The sequence below is a fragment of the Vitis vinifera genome, chromosome 9 (genome assembly GCF_030704535.1).
Source record: "Vitis vinifera cultivar Pinot Noir 40024 chromosome 9, ASM3070453v1".
Taxonomy (NCBI): domain Eukaryota; kingdom Viridiplantae; phylum Streptophyta; class Magnoliopsida; order Vitales; family Vitaceae; genus Vitis; species Vitis vinifera.
In genome coordinates, this window is record NC_081813.1 from 23,811,139 (window position 1) to 23,839,022 (window position 27,884).

General features: G+C 33.1%; 1 protein-coding gene across 1 annotated transcript; it reads right to left on the reverse strand.

The window, feature by feature from the left end:
• Positions 1–14,182: 14,182 nt before the first annotated feature.
• Positions 14,183–27,570, reverse strand: LOC100244476 (cycloartenol synthase). The gene is made up of 16 exons (XM_059739785.1): positions 27,392–27,570; positions 26,376–26,570; positions 26,203–26,287; positions 25,372–25,538; positions 23,695–23,883; positions 23,451–23,564; positions 22,897–23,019; positions 22,676–22,798; positions 22,510–22,608; positions 20,072–20,128; positions 18,325–18,371; positions 17,985–18,128; positions 17,612–17,789; positions 17,107–17,187; positions 15,019–15,102; positions 14,183–14,323 (listed from the first exon to the last, which is right to left on the reverse strand). Exons 1-16 carry the CDS (start codon positions 27,410–27,412, stop codon positions 14,210–14,212), a joined length of 1,821 nt encoding a protein of 606 aa, XP_059595768.1. The 5' UTR covers positions 27,413–27,570; the 3' UTR covers positions 14,183–14,209.
• Positions 27,571–27,884: the final 314 nt, after the last annotated feature.

The following is a 27,884-nucleotide window of genomic DNA, read 5'->3' on the forward strand; positions in this document are numbered from 1 at the left end:
CTTCTCTTTGTTTTTTTTTTCTTTTTTTTTTTAACGTAACTAACTTGGTCCCCAAGCAAATGGGGCCCACTCCCTCACATACGAGGGAGCCCAACACAAAGGGATATGAAATATTTTCTTTTTCAAGTGAAATCCCATGTAAAAGAATAAGAAAGTTAAAAGATATAATTGGAATCCATTTTAACTTTGAAATAAATAATAAACAAAAAGGTATAAGTAGTATACATTAAAAAAATGATATTAGGTATGAGGATTGTTGAAACCTAGGAATGGATGACTGATAGAAAATTTCAAAGTCAATTTAAATCCATCATCATTTTTTTGCCTCAAAAAATTTAAACCCAGTTGGTCTAATATTCAACAGAATAACATTATCTTGTATATGACTAAAAATTATTAAAATAAAGGGTGAAAAAGAATGAAATATATATATTTTTGTGAAAACGATGGATATCCATGATATCAACAGATGTACAACTTGCTTGCTTCAATGACTAAGGTTGGCTTTTTTTCTTTTTTCTTTTTTGTGGAAAACGATTGATACCCATGATATCATTAGATGTACAACTTGCTTGCTTCAATGACTAGGGTTGGCTTTTTTTTTTTTTTTGGTGAAAAATAATGCCCATGATATCAATAGATGTACAACTTGCTTGCTTCAATGATTAGGGTCGACTCTCTCTCTCTCTCTCTCTCTCTTGTGAAAAATGATGGATACCCATGATATCAATAGATGTACAACTTGCTTGCTTCAATGACTAAGGCCAGCTCTCTCTATCTCTCTCTCCCTCACTCCCTCGCTCCCTCGCTCCCTCCCTTTTTTTCATTGATGGTTATTTTATCCATGCATGACCTAACTACCTCATCCATGCATGACAACTTCTTATGGTACTTTTTACAAATCATATCCATTTTTTCATTCTTCATGATCCATCATTCACCCTTAATGATATTAACTACATAATTTGAACTACTTGATCCCCTTTAAATTGTCAATATTTAAATGATAGCTTCATTAAGTTGACACACAGTTGCATTACGTGGCCTAGTGTCATTTCCATGCTATTTTAATTGTTAATTCTCTATTGATCAAAGCATAATAAGTGAGAGAAAGAGAGACTATTTACAAGTGGAAAATAGAGAGGAGAGAGGACATGTACTAAGAAGTGGAAATCATCGTGAAAATGACTAAAATGGAAAAGGGAAAAAAAATCAAAGAGAGAGAACCCACATTGTAAGTGATTCTCAATTGATGATTCAAGATCAAGGCTGCCACCCTCATTGTTTAGGGTCTAGAAATATCAATGAGTCCTTTTATCTAGTAATCTAAACTAATAATTTGTCGTTACTTTATATATATATAAATGTGGTAGCAAAAACGTTAATACAAACATATTAAAAAATGATATAACAAATAAAGTCAATCATACAAAAGGTATACGAGATTTTAACGTGATTCAATTAATCATGTCTATCTTTACAAATGAAAGAGGACATTTCATTATATAATAGAGAATATTATATAGGGAAAAAATAGATATAATTACTAGATCCTTTTATATCTCCACCTTGGACCATGAATCTTTTTGCTCTATTGGGTGTTTTTCACTCTTCCTCACATTTATGCCCTAATGAGCCCTCTTACTCCATCAAGTATCTTTCGTTCTTTCTCATATCTCTATCTTATATTTCTCTCATAACTTTTTCCCCTCATGACTTAAAATATTTATAGAAATATTCCTCTAGTTTTCCTTATTCTATAAGGAATCTAATTACAATTAGATATAAAAAAAAGTAATAAAATAATAAAATAAATAAAAAAGTTAGGATATATTATGTTTTAGTACTATGTTAATCTATCCATAACTATATTTAATTCAAGTTAACCCAAAAGTCATATCATCTTATTGAACAACATTAACCAACTTGGTTTAAATTTATCAAGTAAATTAAAAATGGATTTGACTTTGACCTTGATCAACATTTCTCTTTATTTATCTATTATCTAGTTTGTTGAATTCTCAAAGCTCATATCTGTAAAATGTTTTAGTAAGATATCCCAATATTCCAAGTTGCATCATTAAATAATTTATTGTTGTTAGCTAGCTAGGGTTTAGGCATGTTTCAAAAGTCGCCATTTTCTACTATTCTCATTTGTGATTAAGAGAGGAACCATGCTCGGTATTTGAAGGACTAAGTGGATGCAATTGCAATTTCATACCATCCCAACTTCCCTTCAAAACAAATCATTCCTTGGAGTGAAAAGAGGGAGATTTAGAAATTGACTTGATACAAAAATTGCTAGCTATATTCATTTAGTTTAGTGTCATGTCCACATTGGAAATTTAGGCTTTGTATGTAACCCAAAATTTGAACCCCAAGATCTATAGGAGAAAAGCATTGATTGTGTTGCACCCTTAAATAAGACAAGTAGATGAGATGTTTTTTGTTGCCACTTTACTATGTTTTGGTTTCAAATAAATTGGTTAATATGGGTGAATGCCCTTAATTTTGTTCTTAGTACAAATCAAATAGGATGATCAATCCATTAATTTTGAATAAGCCTTTATGCATGAACAGTACCCTATAAGATGCAATAGTTCTAAAAATATTTCACATTGAGTCATTTTCCTTCATAGCGAAGCTTTTAATATGATATAAGGCCATGAGAGTATCTAAATACAAAAGTGAAGCTTCATATATACATGTACTCATAAGCTCTCATATGACTTAAAAATTAAAATTGCAGGTAATGAGTCAACTATGTATATCATACTAAATTATACTTGGGTTAAAGCTCTAACACCTGCTTCAGAAGCTTCCTTTTGGACTTGTACCTACCCTTAATGATTAACTAATATCATATAATGTATGGAAATAAGGGCAAGTATCACATCTTAAGCTTAATTTTAGAATTGAAAGGGTTTTCCAACTAGTCAATTGTATGCTACCTTGTGTATGCTTGGTTTTCTCACTTTTTCTTTTAGTTTTTTATGTTTACAATTACTTTTATGAATAATGATAGTCTTGATATCCTCTTAAGACACCCCGAACGCAAGAACGGAGCAAGAGTTCAGCCAAAAGATCAAAGTTGCATGGAAATCATAGTTGTCCCATTTTAACCAATAAAGAGTTTTAACTTGGTTGAAAAGGTTAGTGATGTCCAAATGAGTTCAAATAAATTTTGTTAAACTATAGGCTCCTTGAGATTTAATTTCACCAATTTTCAAAAGATTTGAATCATTACATTATTAGATTTGAGTCTTGGATTTCAATATTCGTTTTCTTATGCTTTGTTTTCATTCCTAAGATTAGTTTTGTTGTTATGTCTTTCGAGTAGTCGAATAGGCTAAAGAAAGGGGGAGCCCAAGGCACTCTCTTTCATCCTTGAAATGATCCTCTAACTTTGGTTATTTATTAATTTAATCAGCTTGCAATTTTAATTTCTTCAATTTTATTTTTTTTACATTGTCATATCTTGATGTTTGGAAATTGAAGTTTAAGAGCCCCTTTTAGGTATTTCAAGTGCTTAACTGGTCGAAAGAATCATTTTGACTTGAAATGATCATTATTAAGCCCTTAATACTATAATTTAGCAAGAAAAGGGTAATGGGAACTTTAAGTATTTTATAAGAAAATCTAATTTACAAGTTTGAGACATTAGGTTTAATTCAACTGTGTTTTTATTAAAAATATTCCAATTAAGAGAACCCATATGTATTATTGGTTTAAGTACTTTATTTGAGGATCATTTGATGATAGGAAAGGAACCCAAAGGATTGATCCTCCTTCCTCATGCATTTTGTTAAATGTGGTTAAGTTTAAAATCAAATTCAATTGATTTTTCCCTTGCTTCTCACAAAAATTCAAATGCCTCTTTTCTCAATCAATTGAAAGAAAGAATTTTCCTTAAAATTTAGCTTTCATTCTCCAAACCTTTTCATCTACCTTGCATTTCACAATCACCTCCTTGAGGTTCAACGCTCAATTGTGTGTGTCAAAAGGCATTTCCCCAAGTTTAGGTAGATGGTTGTAACTTTAAATAAGATAAATTGAGGGGAGCACGCAATGTCATCTCCCACTCCCTTGCTCTCCTTACTTGTCCTAAGAAACTCTCATACCCTCCACAATGCCTCAACAACTGCACAAAATGCTAAACTCCAAGCACAAAGGTAAATAACCAAGCTTAATTTGCTTAGGTTAATTAGTTTAAAAATGGCTAATTAGGAGGAACATGTATGCATGTTTGTCATATATCATGCACCTAAGATTCAAGTTTAGCCTCATTGGATGCTCAATTCATGGCTTCAATCAAGATAGTGAGGTTTTTATTAGAATTGTAAATTTTATATTCACATGGTGAGCCTCATCAGTCTAGTCTAATTTTTAGGTGATAATCCACAACCTTTCAATTTCTAACAAAGATACTAGAGCTTAGTAGGTAAACTTAAAGAGGCATATCTATAAGAATGCCCCATAACTTAATTTCCATACCAAGAAGATTCATTCTTTGTGTCATTAAAAGCTTATAAGAATAATCATGCATGATTAATATATAAAATCATTGTCTTCTATATATTGAAACCCAATCGTCAATAAATATAAAGCCTTCCAAAAGATTGGTGTCATTTATATATACATTGAAGTGAAATTGTCAAAAGATGTGAAGCATTCCATACCTAGATCTACATCAAATAAAATGACAATTGTGAGTGTTGTATCTAGGTTGGTAATTCCGAACAAAATACCTAAGTGTCTCCTAGCTATGGTTCTCCAAATCCGTTGTCGGACTACTTGTTTAATGAATATCAAGACATTGAATTTGCTAAGAGACCAAGCTAAATAGTTGTGTTTATGTTGAATGAATTTGAATCAACTCTATTTTCAAAATGTTGGTTGTCTTGAATCACTTTAAAAGAGTTAGGGAAACATGGGAAAATTATTTGTTGCTAAAAGTTTGATTTTACCCTGTTTCTGGATCGATCCAAGTGTAGGGGCAGATCAATCCAAGTTACCTTTTCTTTGATCGTTTTCCAGCCATTAGATTAAGGGTTTCATCTCCCTTTAAAATGAAAATTTCCTCTTTCTGTGATGCAGAGAGCAACGATTGTGCCTTGAGCTCTTTGTTCCATTTCCTTTTGAGGTTGTTTGCTTTCCAAGAAAAATTCATTTTTCATACAAGTCTTCAAGCTAATCTTTTAATGAATTTTCTAAAAGGAAAAATGGGTTGAGTTCATTAAACATTCATCTCTCAATCATTTGGGTTATTTGGATGAAAACCTATTTTCTTCTTGATGGAGCTTTAAGGAGAAAGCCGAGATCAAGCTTAGAAAGAACTCCTAGCATGTTCCTAAAGATGAAGGTGTGGTGGTAAGGTAAGAAGGTGCTTGTCAAGTAGTCCATGAGGGATTGAATATCTTGAGATAGGTAAATCCTTGTACACCTTGATTGCTTTTCATATATAGTAGAATTTTTTATCAATTGTAGGCCCATGGTTTTTTTACCTCCTCGAAGGTTTTCAACATAAATTTTGGTGTTGTCTCACTATCTCTCATTCTCCTCTTCATTTCGTTTTCAAATTCTAGCTCTCTTTGATTATTTGGGCATCTAATACTTGGTTAAATGTTGAAGTGAAATAGATATGATTTGTCTTTGGATAATTTGAATGTTGTTTCTAATTATTATTCATAGGTATATTTGAGATATTATACTCTTACTTTTAATCAAAAATTGATTTAAGGAATTGTATTGGGGAGTGTTGGAACATGTGCATATGACTTACATTTTAATCTTGTTGGGGAGTGTTGTTGCCTTCATGGTTATATGTGATCATTAGTTTGTTTTAGGACTCAATTGATGAGTAAAGATTTCGGTGAATTAGGCCTAGGTTTGATAAGTTAGGCAGTTGGTTTTTATAAATTTGGACAAAAAACCTATTCACCACCCTCCCTTCCCCCTCCCTTTAGGTGTGTTCTATCTTTGAGATTCACCTTCAATAAAAAATCAAATAAAATGTTAACAAAAGAAGTAGTTTGACTCCTACTAAACTCATACCCTCTCTAATCCTACAATCTTTTTCTTTTATGATGTCACCTTTTGAAATACAACTGTTTTTTTTTTTTTTTTCTCTTTTCAAATATTACAAGTTTGGCAATTTAGGGGATAGCATGAGGAAAATCCCATTGTAGATGAAACAAAACCAATGATTTTATGAGGGATGTTAGGAGACTTATGATCAAGTGCATGATAGAAATATTTAGTGGGAAAAGTGTGTTTCCAATTAAGTGCCTTTCTAGGCATTTTTCTTTTTCAAAATAAAAGTAAGTGAATATAGAAACAAAGAGGGGGCAACCCATATACAATCCATCGCATATAATGCACTTAAGAAGAAGAAAAAGATTGTACAAACCCAATTTCTACCTATCTCAACCCAACTTTCACATTATCTGCCAAGTCAAAAAATCACGTTACCAAGGTTTTTAAAAGCAAACTTTTCACAACCAAATTAAACGGCTCTATTGCTTCAAATTTAATTAAGACTACACTTCAATCTCAGAAAAGTTTGAAAGAAAATGAGAGAGAGAGAGAGAGAGAAAGAGAGAATAATAGGGAAAACTAGAGGAAAAACAAGTAAAATAAAATTTTAAAAAATAGGTTAAACCTCCATTTGAACCTTGAAAGTTTTAAGGGAAAGTTGGAGGAAAAAAACTAAAACAAAACATGGAGGAAAAGAAAAGGTGACTCGAAAAGTTTGAGGGAAAGACCATAATCCTATTTTTCGAAAGCGATGATAAATCAACGCGAAAAAGTAAAATACACGAGATTTATAGAATACGTTATGTCCACTTATAGTCATTGCAGATTTCTACTATGATGAAAAGAGAGTACAAGAGAATCCTAAAACATTTCACCCTCTAGGTTTTTCTATTTCTCTCATTACCCCAAAATAAAATAAAATTCTCTCAAATTTGGCTAGCCTTAACATAATATAAATAGGATAATCAAATCACATGTATAAAATCCTCAAAATACCACAACTTAAAATATCATTACTATTAGGATAATAATTAAGCTCCAAACATCTATTTATCTATCTATCTATCTATATATATATATATATATATATATATAAACTTTAAAATAAGTTCTATATTTTATTTCTTTTCATACTTTCCATTAAGTTATAAGGAATGTGGGCTCTTTCCTATATCTTTTTCCTTTCCTCATTACTTTTTATCATCCAAAGAGAACCTTAATAAATTTTTTTTAACATATTTCTCCAATCGTTTCTCATCTTTTCTCGTCTAGGTAACCATAAAATATAAAAGAGGTTTTTTATTTCTTTCTACACTTTTTCCCTTTAATAGTACTTTCTCTAATCTAAACAAAGCTTAGAGACACAAATGGTTGGATTAAATTCCTTACCTATGATCAAGTTTTGCATAGTGAAATGTGTTTCTAATTAGAAGGAATTCTACAATATGGCATTCTAGCTTGCCAATCTCTCGAGATGGGTATACTAGCCTGCTTGCCAATTCTAAAGGATGGGCATGCTAGTTTCCTAGAGTTATAAATTATGCATGTGTTGACACTTTTTCTCTCCAGCCACTTTCTTGAGCTTACTGTTAGGAGTGGACTCTTAAGACCTATTCCATTTTTATTTGTAAGCTGGCAAAATGGATGATTTAGGTCACTGCAGTACTCCTACTAGAAATGGATAAAACTTTCCAATTACATAAACAAAATCATATGATATGTAACACATTATTTATGTAGTAGAACCTTACAATCAAGCTTTGTTACCCAAAGATGATCCCAATATTTTGCAATATTTTGCAGTGTGGTGATGAAAAAAAATGAGATTTAATGAGAACGGAATATATAAAATAGAAGTCACTGACCCTACTTTCATATATATCAAAATTAATATAATTCAAATTTAACCTTGTCGGTTCATTACCTAATATTTTAAGTTTTTTAGGTTAATCAATGACTCAACATTCTACTAGAGAAGTTCTACTTTTTATTGATCTAAATTTGAATATTTATTTTTGAATATTTATTTTTCAATTATTTATGTTTTGTGTAATCTTTACCAAGTAGTTATATTAGAAAAATTATAATATATAACAATATAATTATTATTAATATTAATTTGATATATATTTTCTGTTTATTACCTGATATCTTAAGTTTCTAGGTTAATCACTAGCTTAGAATAAGGCAGTGTTTGTTTTGTGGCTAAATAGAAAAGGTCAAAATATTTGGATTTTTTCATTCAACTAAAAGTAACTCTATTGACATCAACCAATATGATTAAAGTGAACTTGTTATCAATAGTTTTAATGTAGTTATGTTGGTTAATATTAACAGGTTACCTTTAGCTAAATAAATGTTGGAAAATTGGTGAATGAAAAGAACATGTCTAATGAAGGAGACACAACCTTTGGAGGAGACACAACACTTGGTTTAAAATGATATAAATAGGAGGTTGCCCTCTTTATTTCAGTTTAAGAGTTGTATCCTGAAAAACAGACACCATTTACTATTGTAATCAAGAATAGGGTGCCAAAATTCTGTCTTTAGGACATTGCAATTTGCAAGCCTCTAAACAAACGAATCTCTTTTTACTTCCATTTGAATTTTTCTTATTTCTTCTTTTGAATTATTGTAGGTTTGTTCCATCATTACCCCAACAATCTAAAGACAAAATTTTATTTAGTGATCATGGAATAAACATTCAAGTCAAACTCTACATTACCAAATATGAAACCATTGATGTCTTTAAGACATACATGAATGAGGTTGAAAATCAAAAGAATAAGACTTTGAAAATGCTAAGGTCTGATAAAGGAGGAGAGTACAATTCTACAGCTCTCTCTGAATTTTGTGCATTACATGGTATAGTGCATCAAACTATAGTACCATATACACCACAACAAAACGGTATTGCTGAAAGAAAAAACCGAACACTTAAGGACATGGTTAATTCTATGTTAAATAGTTCGGGGTTATCGCACTACATATGGAGGGAAGCATTACTTACAGCTAATACCATTTTAAATAGAATACCTCATAAGAAAACATTAGAGTCTCCTTATGAGTTGTGGAAAGGAAAACTACCTTCCTATAAAAAGCTAAAAGTGTGGGAGTGTCTTGCAAAGGGGCAAGTTCCGTTACCTAATAAACAGACAAAACTCGGACCAAAGACAATTGATTGTGACTTCATTGGATATGCTTCAAATAGTTCAGCATATCGATTCCTAGTGATCAAATCTAAAGTTCCTGATATTAATAATAATATCATTATGGAATCCATAGATGTTGAATTCTTTGAAGAGATATTTCCTTTCAAAGAAAGACACAATGAAATCATCAAAATAAAAATTGATGATAGCTTGCCTAGAACTCAACATGAACAAAGGGATGATGTTGAACCTAGGATAAGCAAAAGAGCTAGAACTAGCACGTCTTTAGGACCTGATTTTATCACCTTCTTGATAAAAGTGGAACCTCAAACATATAAAGAAGTTATGTCAACATCAGAAGCTCCTTATTGGAAAGAAGCAGTAAATGATGAAATAAATTCCATTATGCAAAATCATACTTAGGAATTGGCTAATCTTCCTCCGAGAAATAAACCAATTGGTTGCAAATGGATATTTAAAAGAAAACTACAAACTAATGGTACTATTGACAAGTACAAAGCACGTTTAGTAGCTAAAGGATATTCACAAAAGGAGGATTTAGATTTCTTTGACACTTACTCTCATGTAACAAGAATTACATCCATTAGGATGTTAATTGCTTTAGCTGCCATCCATAATTTTGAAATTCATCAAATGGATGTCAAGACAACCTTTCTAAATGGAGATTTAGATGAAGAAATTTATATGGAACAACCTAAAGGGTTTGTGGTAAAGGGACAAAAAAAGAAATTTTGTAGACTTATCAAGTCCCTTTATGGGTTAAAGCAAGCACCCAAACAATGGCATGAAAAATTTGATCACACCATGTTATCTAATGGTTTCAAGATAAATGAGTGTGACAAATGTGTGTATGTCAAGAGCACTAATGACTCACATGTCATAGTATGTCTATATGTAGATGACATGCTCATAATGGGAACAAATAAGAACATTATAAATTCTACCAAGAAAATGTTAAGATCAAAATTTGACATGAAAGACTTAGGTCTTGCTGATGTGATTCTTGGTATTAGAGTTAAGAAAAATCATGAAGGATATGTTCTTACCCAATCCCATTATGTAGAAAGTGTGCTCAAAAGGTTTGGTCATTATGATAGCAAACCATGTGCTACACTTTTTTATTCAAACTGTAAATTGAAAAAGAATATGGGTGATAGTGTCTCACAACTAGAGTATTCTAGGGTGATTGGAAGTCTGATGTACATTACAAATTGTACTAGACCTGATATTGCCTATTCTATAAATAGACTGAGAAGAGACACTAATATCCCAGCCAAAGAGCATTGGTTTGCTCTTGTTAGGGTACTAAGATATCTTAAGCATACTATTGAGTATGGATTGTATTACACAAGATATCCATCTGTTATTAAAGGATTTAGTGATGCCAATTGGATTTCTGACAGTTTGGAATCTAAATCAACAAGTGGATATATTTTCACTATAGGTGGAGCAGCAATATCATGGAAATCTTCCAAATAAACGTGTATAGCACGATCAACCATGGAATCAGAGTTCATAGCCTTAGATAAGGCGGGAAAAGAAGCTGAATGGCTTCGAAATTTTATGGAAGACATTCCAATGTGGCCAAAGCCTGTAATGGCCATATGTATTCATTGTGATAGCCAAACAACATTAGCAAGGGCTAAAAATTCCGTTTATAATGGTAAATCAAGGCATATAAGATGCAGACATAAATAGTTTCTCTTGAATGGAGTGATCACTACCGACTTTGTGAAGTCAAAAGACAATATAGCAGATCCACTTACAAAGGGGTTGTCTAGAGAGAAAGTTGTAGTTACTACAAGAGGAATGAGTTTAAAGCCTATAAAATGATCGACTCGGGCAGAAACCTAACCTAGTTGACTGGAGATCCCAAGATCTAGGTTCAATAGGCGAATTAGCAAGAGTTGATCATGCTAGAAAAACACATTATTCTCATTTCTATTAATGTAAATAAGTGTGTTGTCTGAGGAAGGTTAGGGTATGTTATACATTTAATGACATCGGTATCTTATACTAAGAGAAGTATAGCAGAATACTTTTAACTGATGTCACCTATATGAGGGTAGAAGTGGGGTCGCTTCTATGAGAATGTGAAGGCTTCATTCTCTAAAGCTCTCATGAAGTCAAGATCTGTTCAGGACCAAAATGAACACAATCATATAAACCAAAATGTGTTTAGATGAGTTATGTGTGATATCCATTGTCTTGACTGCTACTAAGGTGGACAAGTTCAAGACTTAAGTTCACTTTGTCGTCGAGCAAATCCGATGGATATTCACTAAGGTAGGTTCAAGTCCAAAAGACACCTTACCTGATGCATTCTCATCTGTCTCTCCAATAATGTTCTAAGTCCTTTCATTCATGTAGGGGATTGTTGGAAAATTGGTGAATGAAAAGAACATGTCTAATGAAGGAGACACAACCTTTGGAGGGGACACAACACTTGGTTTGCAAGGATATAAATAAGAGATTGCCCTCTTTATATCAATTGAAGAGTTGTATCCTGAAAGACAGACACAATTTACTATTGCAATCAAGAACAAGGTGCCAAAATTCTATCTTTAGGACATTGCAATTTGCAAGCCTCTAAACAAACGAATCTCTTTTTACTTCCATTCAAATTTTTCTTATTTCTTCTTTTGAATTATTGCAGGTTTGTTCCATCATCACCCCAACATAAAAAGGTTAAATATTTTAGTTTTTTCGATTTAGCCAAAAAACAAACATCACCTAAGTTTTTTAGGTTATGCAGCAACTCAACATTTTATAGAGGTGTTCTAGTTTTTACTGATCTAGGTTTGAATATTTTTGCCTATTTATTTCTCGATTATTTATATTTTGTGTAACCTTTACGACTTAGTTATATTACATCAAGTAAAATAAAACTATGTGATCATTATTAATATTAGTTTGATATATATTTTTTATTCATTACCTAATATCTTAAGTTTCTAAATGAATTGCTAGCTTAAAATATATAGTATTAAGATCTGATTTCTATAAGTCCTAAGTTTAAGTCTCCTTGTTTATTTATTTCTTCATTTATTTATCTATTGTTGGTGATCTATATAACCATACCATGTCGTTACGATGAAATACTAATATGATTGTGTAATAATTTAACTTAATATATATCATTACCTTATGTCATTAGTTCTTCGATTAATTAGCAACTTAGTATAGTACCACAAGAGGTGGCTAATTTCCATGGGCTTCGACTTTGAATCTATTTATTTGCTTATTCCCTCATTTAGTTCTTTATCACTTGTGATTTATATAACTATTACCATGCATTTATATTGCAGTATAAATTCAACACACCGAAAAACCCTAAGTGTATGCTTGGTTCCTAGAAAATTTAAGACAAAAATATGAGGGAAAGAAAATGAATTGGAAAATAGGAGAAAAGATAAATAAAAAATAAATTTAAAGTAAATAAATTATTTTTATATGTTATTTTAAATTCATTTTTCTCTTCTTTTTTTCTTTTATGCAAAAAAATCAAAATAATTGAAAATTACATAAATTTCTAATTGATTTTAATCATATTTGTTTTTATCCATATCTTCGTAGTGAACCCAAACATGAGAAAATCATTTTTCATAACAATTTTTTTCCTCGATACTTTTCAGGAACTAAACATAACCTAAATGCTAATCAACAACTTAATATAGTATCAAACGAGTTGTGTTTGAGCCTTGCTATTTGTTTATTCCCATGTTTACTTCTTTATCATGTTTGGTTCTTGAGTGAGGGAAAATGTAAGAGAAAGAAAATAGAAATAAAAAGTGTAATGAAAAAAAAAAGTGAATGAAAATAAACAATAGATCTAAAGTCAATAAATTATTTTTATATATAAATTTTTAACTAATTTTAGATATATTTTATTTTCTTTTGTATTTTTCATAAGGAAACCAAACATGAAAAAATCAATTTTCTTATTATATTTTTTCTTTCTTTCCTTAGTACTTCTTGGGAACCAAACATAATCTAAATACTTCCCAAACCCCAAAAAGTTCGACCCATCAAGGTTTGTAAGGGGGAGGCACCATACACATTTGTACCATTTGGAAGAGGACCACAGATGTGCCTTGGAAAAGAGTACGGTCGTTTGGAGATTACTTGTGTTCATGCATCATTTGGTGAAGAGGTTCAAGTGGGAGAAGCTCCCTCCAAATGAGAAGATTGTAGTGAATCCAATGCCTATGCCTACACAAAACCTCCCAATTCGCCTTCTTCCTCACAAACCCTAATTTTCCTATATGCCCAAAAGTATTATGCCTTTTTTTTTTTTTCTTTTTTTGTAACTTAAAAAAAAAAAAAAACTTTTATCACATGAATGTTTTGCGTTACTTGAGAACATGACAAATGTTACATTAGTATTCTGTACTTAAGCATCAACTCGAGATATTTTATTTCTATCTCTTCTTAACCTTGAAGCGCAAGCCTAACTTTTATTTTTAAAATAATAACCATCTTTCGATTAATCTAACCTCCTAACCTTCTTCATCCCTCAAGAAGGACAAGGGATAATATGAAAGTATTCATTTGTTACCCATCAATTATGCCTTATGGCCTAATGTTAAGCCTTGGTGCACTATCCCTATGCAAAACTTGCATACACACCCATTTTTTAAGCATTGAATTATCATCAATGTTAACATTACTCAGCAATACCCTCAATTCTGCTTAATATGAAATCCCACATTGACTAGAAATTAAGAGAAATTTTTTATACTATATATATGGAATTTCCATTTACTATACAAACACATTTTTAAATCCAAAATCAAGATAAGCTTAGGTTTCTTACAGATTATCTTAGACCCTATAGTCACATATTATCTTAAACCCAATAATGTTTCTTTTCCCAGGAAATTCAAGCAACACAAAGCAGAAAAGTCCCAGCCAGGGCCCTTATTCGCTAGAAACATGACAAGGGCTACACTCAGTAGACAAGCATGAATCTCATTCTTTGGAACATTATAATTACATTTTCAGGAAGAATGAAGTACCCGAGACCGGTGTTCTCCAAGAGCCCATATAGGGAAAATGTTCCGATATGCAGAATAGTTGATCATACAGTTCTTGTTGAAGACTCCCATGATTTCCTGTATGAAGAAATGTTGAAGCTATTAAACCTATTCAGGCATGGGAGCCAGCAAAGTTGTTGCAATGGGAATGAGCATGCATGCTCATTTTCTAACCAGACATGTAATCTATATAATTGAAACAAATTACTAAAATATTTATGGGGTTGCAGATCAACTTTCTCATCCAAATTCCAAGCATTTGTTTTCGAGCTTCCTGGGGTTTTCCTGATGATTCTCATAATAAGTCTTTCACATTTGAGAAGAAATGTCAAAAAGAAAACTTTAAGGTATTCGTTTTCAAGAGCTACAAAGGATCAATTAAATGCTCATAAGCCTGATACTGTTACAATGTCTTTCAAGTATTACCCTCATCGTCAAATTATTCCATTAACTTTTACCAAGCAACTTTAACAGAATGACAAAGGCCTGTTTGGATGCAGTTTTTAGAACCTTGTTTCCTGTTCATGAAAAAGAAAAAAGAATGCCAGAGAAAAGGCATTTGGTGTGCACAGATAAATTACAGAAAATAAAGGGAAAAAATTTTGAAAATCAGGGAAGAAGCATGGAGCATGAATAACTAAAGATAAGCCCTTAACTTCCTATTCTTAATAATTTCAATTTCTTACAGGGGGAACCAGCCATTAGGTGACCACCTAATTGTAGTTATAAGAGTTAAAAAATTACAAGAAAAAAATGGAAGTTATAAGAGTTACCTCCTGAGGAAAATCTCCATTCTTCATTTGGGAATTTATTAATATCCTTGCAGCACGGTGTAGTGGGTTTGGATCTCTCCCAGCCTTTCAAAAGGAAAAGAACAACAAAAAATAAAAAGTAATGCAAAGAATTGTCTAAAGTTAAAAACAACTGAGTAAGAATTCACAAAAGCCCTGAATCCATATCCAGTCATGAAAAAGCAGAATTGACATATAAAACGGTAATTGAAGTTTCTCCTACACCTATCTCAAGATCCAGAGCAATAAAATTAGAGAGAGAGAGAGAGAGAGCACTAAGGCTGAAACATATCTCTCCCTGAAACAAAGGAGATGCCTTTGGAATATGGTAATTTCCCATGCTTGCATATCTCCTAAAGGTACCTTCTGATAGGGAACTCATTTTTCAGTCAGTTGCCTCATAAACAAAATGATTTTCATCAATTTATGGGAACTTTCGCAATATCTCATGTTTCACTAGAATTATTGAAGAAGATTTATGGTGTAAATCTGGAAGAACATACAATTGCTTGAAGAAGATTACAATCTAGAGTGACAAAAAATAAAAACTAAGGAGATAAGGCCATAAGGGAGAAAAGAATGTCTAATGAAAGAATAACTGCTACTTTCTTTTTGGTGCAACTATTTCTTCACAACAAATGCATGCATCTATGGGTGAAAATCATGACAAAATCTGTATCACTGAACAAAAAGAATAGCATCCAAATGCCTGCCTTAGTGCACAAAACACCAAACCCAGAAGCCAACTTTAAATATAAATATTCCAAACACAACTTTAAGGTGATGACTCACTAAGCGAAATGCAAGTATGCATAAATCCAATAATGTGTTTAGTATGTATTGGAGGTAATTAACATTCAGCATCAACCGTTAGCCTCAACCCTGGCTATACCCCAGGCCCTCAACCTTACAGCCCACTATTTCTATAAACGGGTCAAACAAGGGCTCACCCAGCAGTTCAGTTCTATAATTTTGTGGGATTAGGAGGTCTCTAGGACTTATTCAACTAGGATTTGTCACGTTAATGGTCTATAAATAGGCTTGTAAGCCCCTTTCTTAGGGCAGTCAATGTAACAAAAATTTCAGCAACTTGTAGACCTTAAAAATTTTGTAATGTAATCTTAACCCTAGATCTGCTGCCCAAGGACCCTAGGAGCAATTCCTGGAACCTTACAACTAGTGTGATGCTAGTAGCGTTCCTTCGTTTTTTCTCTTCTTTTCCATTTTTCCTTCTCACTTCTTCATATTTCTTGAGTATTGGTTTTTCAATTACAGCCCCTTTTTAGACCTTCACTGCTGGTAATCTCAGCCATCAATGGATAAGCTCCATGTTACAAACCACATAGCTAGGTCTCAGAAAGAAACAAACACCACTTTTCCAGAAACTTCCTCCTAGAGATAATCCTCTATTGGAAGCACGCAACAAACACCACATAGCCAGATCTCTTAGAGGAAGGAATCTTCTTTGTCAGGTAACAAAGCCTACCCAGAACAATGAGTCATGTTACTTGTGATGTGGGCAGTACAATAGAAGCACAATTACATGATATGAGAGAACAAACTTTGATGAGATTCTGTTTTTGCCTACCTAGAAATTAATTCTCTGCAATTTTCCAAGATGTTGCTTCCATTCATTATTTTCATAAGAACTATGGTTCCCTCACTGATAAGCATTTTTAAGTACTTGGTTACCAAAAAAAGGACAATCCTTTTCAATAGGACTTTTCAAAAATGACACCATGGTGACCTGAGCAACCTTAGGGAAGGTATCGGATCTTGCAGGGAGGTATCCCTAAAGCATAGCCCAATAGCTAAATCAAATAATTTAAATATTTTGGGCCCTCTCCCTCTGAAATTAGCATAATACCCCAGACTTCTAACTAAAACCCCAACTTATTAGAAAGTCCTACCAAATAATTGATTCTTTTCTTTTCACCAACAAAGAACAAGCATACCAGATATGGAGAAACAGAGCAAAATGGTATAGGAAGATTCCATTAACTACACATTAAAAAAACCTTGAGGACACTAAATTAGCATCAAAATAGCACCACTAGTCTCCAAATTTACCTGTCCAGCTTCAATGAGAGCCAACATAGCCCAAGCAGTATTGACAATATGTGGCTTATCTCCAGGGAGATTTGTATACACCTGTTTAAAGAGGTGTTAGAATAATCAACCATACAAGGCAGAAAATATGAATTATTATCAATAGCATCTAAGATAGATGACGAACAGAGATAATAAAATGAATGTGAATTGGATTAGGCTATTCCTAAAATTGGTTAGAATGCAGCCAAACACATCTTAATGAACCTACTGTACTTGTGTCAAGTTACATGATAAATCAAGGTTATTAGTGTTATTCAATGCAAGTAAGGTCTATGGGGAAAAACTCTCCTTAAGTCCAAAGAAAAGGTGCTCTATCAGTGCTCGGCAATAAATTCTATGATGATAGCAATCTTCATAAAAGCTCAACTGTGCAGATTTATAAGGAGCATTTATTAAGAACAAACATCATGAGGCATATAGAACAATAAAGGAAAAAAATTCCACATAGAACGGAAATCGAAACCTTGTTCTGGCATGACAGATAACTCTCCCCCCAACCACCTGAAGCAAGCTCCTTGGACAACAGATAATCACAAGCCTTACGAATGCAGGGGCAATTACTGTATGTGTTTCCAGCAGCTATCAATCCAGTTATTCCAAACCACCCACCATAAGTGAAACAGACTCCCCAACATCCATACCTGTCAAAAATACTCAAAATCAATTGCGCACACATAATGACTGCACTGTAACCCCTACAAATATTAGGTACTGCTTACATTAAGCTGAGAGATTGATATAACAAAGTAGCGAGAGCATGCAGCTATAGCAAAAGGACAATTTCAAGGGCTTGAACAGAGATGCAAAAATAATTAATTAAATAAATTAAAACAAACCAAGAGCCATCAGGAGCCTGTATCTCTTCAATGAACTTGGCTGCCTTAGAAATACAATTTTCTATTTCATGCCTCCTATGCTCAGGATATAATTTCTTGAACGATGTCAATGCTTGAATTGCAGCTGAGGTACATTCCACATATCTGCAGTGCCACCCAGGTAACAGCATATAAGATTTTCTCCATCAAATCAAACTACAAGACAACCCACAACACCCCCCACCCCTTCCCTCAACAACCCACCTCTTTTTTTTTTCTTTTGTTCTTTTTTTCCAGATAGGTGAAAACAAACTAGAATTATACATAAACATTAGAAACTGAAGAGTGCTTAAAATCTTACGGATAATCAATGACAATGTCACCAAAAGTTTCAGCAGGATTGATTAACTGAAAGATAGAATAAAAAGAGCAAATAGTTCGAATTTATTCCCAACACAATTAAAATAAACTGCAATTTATGATGTGGAGGGCCTTGATAGCACCACAAATTTATCTAATCAAGAAAATATAAGATCATGTGTTGATGGAAATAACGAGAATAATGGTGTTGTATGCCCACATGAGGTTTAGCTCTTCAGTTTCAGCATAACAAATATTCAGAACATTGTAAATGTGCAAACATCCAAAGAAATTAAGAAACAGAAAAGTTGAAAACTGTAGTTTTCACATGCACTTTCAATTTTCTAAAATGTTTAGTTCTATCACAAGCCTGGACAAGATCATTGCCCAATTAGTTCCTTTGGATTTCCGTCTCTGCAATGCCATCCTGGGTTCTATCTCACTTTATTTTTAGTTCCTTTGGACTCCCGTCATTGGGACGTCATCCAAGGTTCTATCTCAATCTTTAGTTCCTTTGGATTCCCATCTTTTGCGATGTCATCCTAGGTTCTACCTCACTTTATCTTTAGTTCCTTTAGACTCCCGTCATTGCAATGCCCCCTAGGAGTGCCAGATGGTACTTAGCTCCCAAGTTTCTAATTAACATAAACCTGCAGTTCAAATATAATCTTTATCCATTCTCCTTCAATATTGGAAAGAAGACATTCTATTATTAAAATGAAGCTTATGACATATAGAATCTATCCAAGGCCTCGTTGGGATAGTTTTTTGCTTTGCCTTTAGCAAGATGGTGAACCCGTGTTTCTAAAATGGCAATCTTGGAATCATGAAAGTTTCATTAAAAATAAAATAGCGTACAATATAAGCTTAAAAGAAAGGCTTTATAAGAAGTGACATTGCCATTGCTTTCTGTTAAGCTCCTAAAGTTAGAATCAGCTTTATTAAAATCATCCAAACACATATAAGCTCTTTTCTGGACTTAAAGAAGAACTTTTGACTCACAAAAAACCAATCCAAAAAGGACCTAAGTGACTTAAGCAAGTCTATCCAAATTATAGCAGATTCCGGAGTATGACATACCACTTAATGGTTCCAATCCCACACATATCATCAAGTAGCAATGGAGCTACTGTATGCAATATGACCTTCCTCAATCAATAAGAAAATCAAGGTGTTGTTTCAAGTGCAACTTTGCCTTGAAGAAAAGAAGAAAGAAAGAAAAAAGAGGGAAAGAAAAAAAAAATCCTATTCCATCTATCTTTGGATTTCAATAACAAGCCCATCTCACCTTCCTTTCAATTATAAAACTAGATGAATGTGGAGCAGGCTTCTCCATGAGAACTAAGATCACAATAGTTTACATAATGTTATTCCCTAGTTATGGTATATGGAACTTTCTTTATCTTTAAGGTCCACATAGTTTGTGAAATTTTTTCTACCCTGGTTCAATAATCATCAGTAAGATGGAAAAGCACAAGGATTCATTGCTAAAAGGAAGAATGATTGAGAATGAGCAAAAAACAGAATTTATAGAACACTGAATTTATTACCAGAAATCACAAAAAGAGAACCAGAAATCTAGCATACTCAGTGAAACTTTTCACATGGATGCTTTTAATGTGGACATTCATTTTGGAACCCAATTTCCTACTTATTGGGAGGGAATGTGTCATGGACTGTATATGCCACATTCATGGGGCAACTTCAGGTGAAAATAATAAAATGGCATCAGTATTTATCAAAGTTACCTCCACCCATCGGTAAGATCTTGTCAATTCGTATGTTGCAAAACCACCATCTGCATTCTGTTGAGATGCCAAGGAAAAATCTATAAAATCAGTACAACACTCGCCTGAAGTCAGACAGCAGGGAATCTTAAATATTGATAATCAGAAAAGATGGGAGAACAGGCTGAACAAGGAATTATAACTGGTTCCCAAAGCACACACTTGTAAAAATCTTCGACACAAAACTTGAGTTGAGAATGCCATTCTAGGTATGCTTGCAAGATTCAAAAACAAGTTTCAGCCAACTAGCATAAATTTGCAGTATACAAGTATTATAAAATCTGATATAAAGTTAAATACTTTTTGGAATAATTTTGTGGCCTAGACCTTTTAAGGCAATAATAAATTTTTTAAAACTGCACAGAGAAGAACAGGTAAAAATAATACCTTCTGTGGTTTGGGATAGATTGGATGATCCACTCTTCAATAACACCGATGTTGTTAAGTTGGAATGGACTCTATGTCAGAAAGGGATGTAAGAGAGCGGGTTGAATGCCCTTTTGTGTTTTTTTTTTTTTTTTTTTGGACAATTTGGCAGGAGAGAAATTGGAAGGTATTTGAAATATGCAGTTTTTCAGAATGTGTAAGGCTTTGTATAGAAGGGGCATCTATGCCTATGAAGGATTTTATAGATTGACGGAATGTTCAGTGCCTTCTTTTCTGAACTTTTGCTTGGTGTGCCCTTTGCATTCTCCCTATATACTCTGGTATACCCTTATTATGGCTCTTTTGTAGCTTTTTTTTATATCTATCTTCTATATATATATTGACCATGTGCTTACCCAAAAAAAATAAAAAATAAAAAAGAAAGAAACACTTTTTGTGGGGACTGATTATCCTCTCTCTTCAACTTCATTTCTGTTGGCAAATAAAAGAAAGCTAGGTATGAGATTCTGAATTCATTATGTTTAAAATCTAGCTGTTGGAGTGCATGATATACAATGTGAGCCTAAATCCTACAAACTTAAGCTTTTAGAAAAATTGATTGTCCAACATGGTATCAGAGCCTTGTTTGATAGAAGGTCACGTATTCGAACCTAACCACATGTCTATTTCCCCACTTTATAATTAAGCTTAAAGGAGGTTTTTGTAGTTTGTTTATCTATGGACCTGTATGGGCATGTGTGTGCCTTTGTCTCTCAAGGTGTAGGTATGGAGCCGCATGTGAAGAAGGATGTTGAAGAGCATAATATACATCATAGGCCGAAATCTTATAAGCTTAACCTTTTAGAATAGGTTGTCTAACACTAGTCCACTAGGAAGCAAAAACTTTTCTTAAAGATCAATACCATTACTATTATAACCACTTTTTGTTTACAAACAAACACGTATATATGGGGTGAAGTTTAAAGAATTTCAAAGCTAAAAGCACAAGCCAGATCCATAATCAACCATGAGTTTTATTAGATTATCATTCAATGGCATCAATGATTTCTAGAGAGATGGAATAGGAGAAAATCAATGATTTCTCAGTATATTATGAACTTTGTGCATCAGCAATTAAGTCTATCAGTTTATAAACTTTGTAACTAGTAAAGACTATAAGTTTATAAACTTTGTGCATCAGCAATTAAGTCTTCTACATGAACTATGTATGAATGTGTAACTATTTAAAATATTCAAATGAACAAGAAAGTTTATAAAGTTTTTCTCCATAATTAAAGGATGCAATTCAATCAATGGAATGTTGTTTACTCCGAACTATGCATATGAAGCTATTTGTCTACTGTCGTCAATAGTTACACATTTACAGGCCCTAGGCAATAATAATAGAACAGTTCTAACACCCAAGTTCCAAACATCCTTACAAGAATCACATAGATGTTGGCCCTTTCCATGTCTAGATTAGATATGACTGACAATTCTAGTTCCAAAATGAAACCAACGGTTAATAGTAGTTGTTACATAACCAAAAAGAAAAAGGAAAAAACCTACAAGATGGAACAATCCCTCTACACCATAGCTAAGTGAATGACTTACCAGAGCAAAGAAAAAAGCAGCACATTTAACACCAGATTACCTAGGGTTGGTGCACCCTAGCAATTGTTATTATGAAAATAGTGATCCTGGGCATTGAAAAATTCTCCCTAAAGGAACAGTAAGACTTCACTGCATGTAACTCGGATATGATGAGTAAGGTGTACAAAAGGTATTGGAAACAAATGCCAACAAACTTCTGATTTTTATATATGATGAGTATTAGAATGAACAATTGCACTGTAAAAGAAACTGAAATCAATAATATATTATACACAATACAATCATATCCTCTTTCCAAGGGCTTTGCTAACACCAATAACAACTTAAAAATGTATGGAAGAATCATGCTTCAGGAACCACTCAATAGGTGTAAAGACAGTTCTAACACCCATACCTATACCCACTCAATATGTCCATACCTGTAATGAAAGGATAACATTTACAGCATCAGACAAATGCTTCATATCTAACGGTTCCCCAACTGTTTCCACTGGAAGTTTAGATAATAATAGAACAGCCTGCACAAGAGAAATAAACAATAAAAATGTCCGTATAACAAGTATTTTGGGTTAATTCAGTTGTTACCTTCAATCCTTCTGCTGTACAATCAGAGATCGGCCATCCCTGATCAGCAGTTGAGAATGGCCAAGCACCTTTGGAAATGTGACGATACCAAAATTTCAGATCTCCAGGACAATCTTCTAAGACCTTGAAAACAAAGTAGGAATAGTTAGGTAAAATCATTATGGACAACTGCTAATATACGTAGGTGATTTATGAGATCAAACTTCAATAGCAACATGAACCTGAGAATTTTTTATGAATTCGTGTGCTTTCCTTAAAGTCAGACCATACTCTTCACCTAGGTTTGTTGAAATAATTGCTTGAACAGCAAAAGAAGTATCCCATAATTGACTTCCACTATAACCCTGCAGTAAACTTATTATGTATAACAGATAGATAATAAAATTCAATAATTTCCAAGGAATAAAATACAAAATCTGCCTTTACAACACGCCACTAGCTACATCCACCAGAGAAAGTAATATCACAATTCTCCATAACATATAAAATGGAAATGGCACCCTGAGATAAATTAGAAAGAGAATACTACTTATGGTTGATTGTTTTTGTAGTATTTTATTTCTATTAAGTATTAAAAAGTAAAGAAAAACATATATGTTATTTTTTCTATTTAGAAAAAACTATATATTTTGGTTTTTTCTGTTTAGTAAAAAGTTTATAATAAGTTATGAAAAAATATAAAAACAAACAACCTAAATTCTAAAAATAAATTATTTTCAGCAAAAAGCCAAAAAAAAAAAAAAAAAAAAAACACCACCTAATACTATTTATGGACCTGCATTTTCATGCCGTCTTCAGCAATCCACAAATAATCAAAAATTCTTGGAATATGCAACTTAAAGGCCTCTGAGTTTGGATCTTCAATCCAGCAGCAAAGCATATTTAACACCTGTACAAATCAGATAATAGGAAATCAAGACCTTCATGGAACAGAAAAGAACAGACAATTAGATCAGGAGCACCAGAGTAATCAGTACATTTATTGCAGTTCAAAGGACCTTTCTATACTTCACATGTACCTTGTTCACAGGCCCTAGGCATATATACCGTGTATTCTCATCTTCATAGTGTACATGCTGCATTACAGTGCATAAAGCCTTCTCCCTTAAGTTGTTTCCGGGCCAATGCCCCAGAATAGGCTCAAGCACCTTGTGAAGAGATGCCCATAGAATATCCTGAACCAGTGGATGCGGATAGTATAGATCTTCCTGGCAATAATTGTAAAGACAAATATCAAAATCAACTGGGAGCCTAAAGCATAAGAAAGATGCAATTGATCCTCTTCATAAATTTCCTTCTTAAATGCTTATTAAAATGATGTCATCATCATGAAACTGCAAATCAAATCAAATGAACTCCAAGGAAAAAAATGATGCAAAATCCTCTAGAAAGACTTCTTATTGCATAAGACTTCTTTCAAATAACATTTTTTATACTTCTTTCATGGGCACCACTCCATGCTTAAACACAGAATAATTGTTATACAGTACTTGCATTGAATTACTTGCCCTTGACGTCACTTGTATATTGATTTATACATAAAGCATTTACTTTATGAATCCATCTAAATCTTATCAAGATTGTCTTCAACCTTTTGTTTTTGTTTGGTTGTAAGTTCTCAGCAACACAACATCTTCCATTTTATGACAACCCAATCACCAAAAACCACAAAAGGATTAGAAGCTAACCTATTTTAATAGGCACGGTGATCTGAGAAACTTTATTAAGATGGCTTTCTCATCCATTACTACAAAAATTCCCTCCATTGAAGACAACTACAAAAATTCCTAGTATGTCTCATCATGCCAAACACATTTCAAATGGGCCATACACGTGTTAATCAAAGCCACCATAAAGAATAATTTTTTTTGCAAAAGGGAGACTTGATCAAGGAACCTTAGAAGCTTCAGTCTAAAAATATTCTCTATTGGAGTAAAAAATAAATTAATTAATTAATTATTATTTTTTTTTAAAAAAGGTTGAATATAGTGAACTTCACATGGAATTAAAATAGACAATTACAAAAAAAAAACAAAAACAAAAAAGAAGTCCACAATTTGATCAAGATGTCAACATGACAAAACAACTCTTGCTTATATCTGTGTTATTTTCAGGAAGAAGCATATATGGCACCACCACTACCCTTTCATCCTTAGTAAAGGGAGAGTTACGCATGGGGTATGGGCTAAAAGCAATCCACCAAAGCACAATTGGAGCACTTTGGTGTTGCATTTTTGTACTTTTAGCAATCAAGTTTCAGTTAGACAATACAACACAGGCCTACAATAGAACCACTACTTTTGTAACTATCATACTTGCTTACAGCACAAAATAAAAATTTCAAGGTCAGAAAAACATCTACTGGCTTTCTCACCTAGATCCAATCAATGTATCTCCTTGGAATCAGAGAGGTGAGATCAAGACATGGGGAAAATTACTTCACAATGAAGATACTCCTTGATCTTCTTACGGATACAAATATGCTTCATAATGGAGAGAAACTTATAGACATCCCAGTGATGGTTAACATAAAATCTATCAGCAACTAATAAGATGAACTTTCAGGGGACAAACTTGTAGATCATCCATATGCTAGGATACTGGTCAGAAGCACAGTACAAGAGCTAAAATAGCATCATAAGGGGATGGTAAAAGTTAAAAGCATGAGGTCGGAAGGAGAAAATATGCTAACCAACCTTGGCACATTGATTGCGGGCTTGATTCCAATCTACTTCATGATAAGGGACTATGTACAACTCCTTTCTCAAAGAAATAATTGTGGATGTGATTGGACCAACAAACTTCTTCCCATATAAATATGACATGGGCAAATACACCATTCGGCAATGACACCACATCCGTCCTATAGATAAAAATTTGAAAGTTTACCACTAACAAATAAAATCTTGCTTACAACGAGATAAAATCAACCTGAAAAGCCACCTAATTTTTCAGTAACTTGTTTATCAAGGAGAATAACATTAAAGTCTTTAATAAAGTGAAAACAGAACCCAGATCTGTTAACAAGGAGAAAAAACCTGAAGCAAAGTAAACAATCAGATAAAGATTTGATGGTAATGAATTAAGGAATAAAGAGGACACTTTAGGGGAAAATCCCTAAAAATATAAATAAAATTAGAAAAAGAACCCAAATGCACAAAAAATATTTTTAAAAAATAATTCAAAGTCTAGGATTCTATTTAAAGAAACCTCCTTGCTCCATAGTTTGCTTCTATTCTCTAACATGAAAAATAAAATAAGATACTACAGCTTTCCTCTAACGTAAGATTCTTGTCCTAGTTGTCCAAAAGCAATTTTAATTCTCCAATCCTTCATTATGCACTACAATCATCTCCACTTATATTTTCTAGCCATTTGACTTTCCCCACTAGTTAGGATCTTTGTTATGCATCAAGTTGATATGATTAATAACTTCTTCAGCAGCTAACCACGATCCTTTACACCTCCTTTCAGGAGAGTTATATTCATGTTTATATTTATATTTATATTTACACACACACAGAGACCTGGATGAACTGGAAGAATGTAAGGACAAAGCCACATTTCTGGTGGGAGTGGATTAGTCCCAAACCACTCATATGCTCCAAGTACCTGTGACCATCAGAAGCAGATCAAATATTAACTCATAGTTGCTAAACAATTAATATTTTAGCTCAAGCCAAAAGTTTTGAGTTCATACAGAAAGCCACATTTTCCCCCAAGAAGTTATTGCAGTTGCACCCCCATGGTCCAAGATCCATTTTTGCCCCTTTTCCATTGCTCCTTTTGCACCAAAATCTGCTTCACCAAGCAATCTTAGAGTAACATAGTTTAGCACAGTACCAAACATGGTGCTCGGGCCCTCAATGTGTAGCCCCCAACCTCCATCTTCGTTCTGCAACAAAATGTGTTATACCTTTAATTGCTTTTGTTTCTTCACTAGCAGTGCCAAAGCTAGCCAAGTAAATGGTAAAAGGCTTCGTTTGGTTGAATTTTTTAACTTCCCATCAAAATAGCACTTTACATGAGTATGTAGAAAGAATGATGTTGAGAAAGTACTCGTCAAAAAATGATATCAAAAGAAAATTATGACAACACAATTATTTAAGTTAATATCTCTGTCATCAGATTCTTGAATCCTATAAAATGAAAGAGAAAAATGACAGTTAAACTACACTTCTAAAAAATCTAACATGGTATCAGATCATGGAACCAGCACTCTAATATTATATTAGACTACCGTTTGACCCAAAAGCTAAAGTTCTTGTGCAAGTAGTAGTTTAACAGCAACAAAAGACCATAGTACTTAAGTGCCAAAATATAGGAAAATAATCTTGCCTGATGATTGCAAAGGTATCTGCACATCTCACGTTGTTGCTCTATTGATAAGACAACATGCAGAGCTCCTGTAACATATAAAGTAATGACCTGTTGCAATTTCATCACCCATTTGTCACTTACTTAAAGAGAGAACAATGAGGAAATAAGGATTAGATAAAATGGAAATCGAGACACATGAATAAATTATGTATAGAAAAAAAATTATATTTGGTCTTCTCCATTGGGTTCTGAAAAGACTTGCATAAAGTTCAATAGAGATGAAATGAGATTATCAGATGAAAAAATAAAAAGGGTTCTCACCAGATTCAACCCTGACAAATAGCATTGGTTAATTGACAAATGGAGGAACATGTGCCATTCAAAGTCAGCTCTTACCAATCCAGGTAGTAGAAACATAGGACCCCCACAATCCCCTGGCCAATGACCATCATGTGCCTGAATAGTTGAATAGAAATTTAAGCCCCTTCGTAAGGTAGTCGTTACCACCTCCTCCGTCACTTCTTCCAAATCTTGAACTTTGATTTGTGGCAAGTTTGTGACACATGGGTTCTCCCTTGCAAACTATATTTCAAAAAGATTTAGAAATATAATAACATTAGCATAACTTACTTCTATCTCCAAAAATGGCCCATGTTTTTTACAATACATATATGAATAACAAAATAATATAATTTAAAGTAAAGGATAAGCGTATCAGGAAACTCCTCATGTCTGCACCGTCCAACATGTGTCATCTGAGTGTCCAAATTATTTTCAAAACAAAATATTTAAAAATATTGAAATACATGTACAGTATGTTCAAAGCATGCCCAAGGTCTGTCAGAGAAGTGTCAATATCCAACATGTTTTTGACTTGAACATGGTAACT

Coding starts and splice junctions, on each gene's coding strand:
- LOC100244476 (XM_059739785.1), bottom strand. CDS start 27,412: ATGTTTCTACTACCTGGATTG. Junction 23,565..23,694: donor GCCTAGGGCCTGTGAACAAG/GTACATGTGAAG, acceptor TGATTTGTACAG/GTGTTAAATATGCTTTGCTG. Junction 23,020..23,450: donor AAGACGGCATGAAAATGCAG/GTCCATAAATAG, acceptor AGTTTACTGCAG/GGTTATAGTGGAAGTCAATT.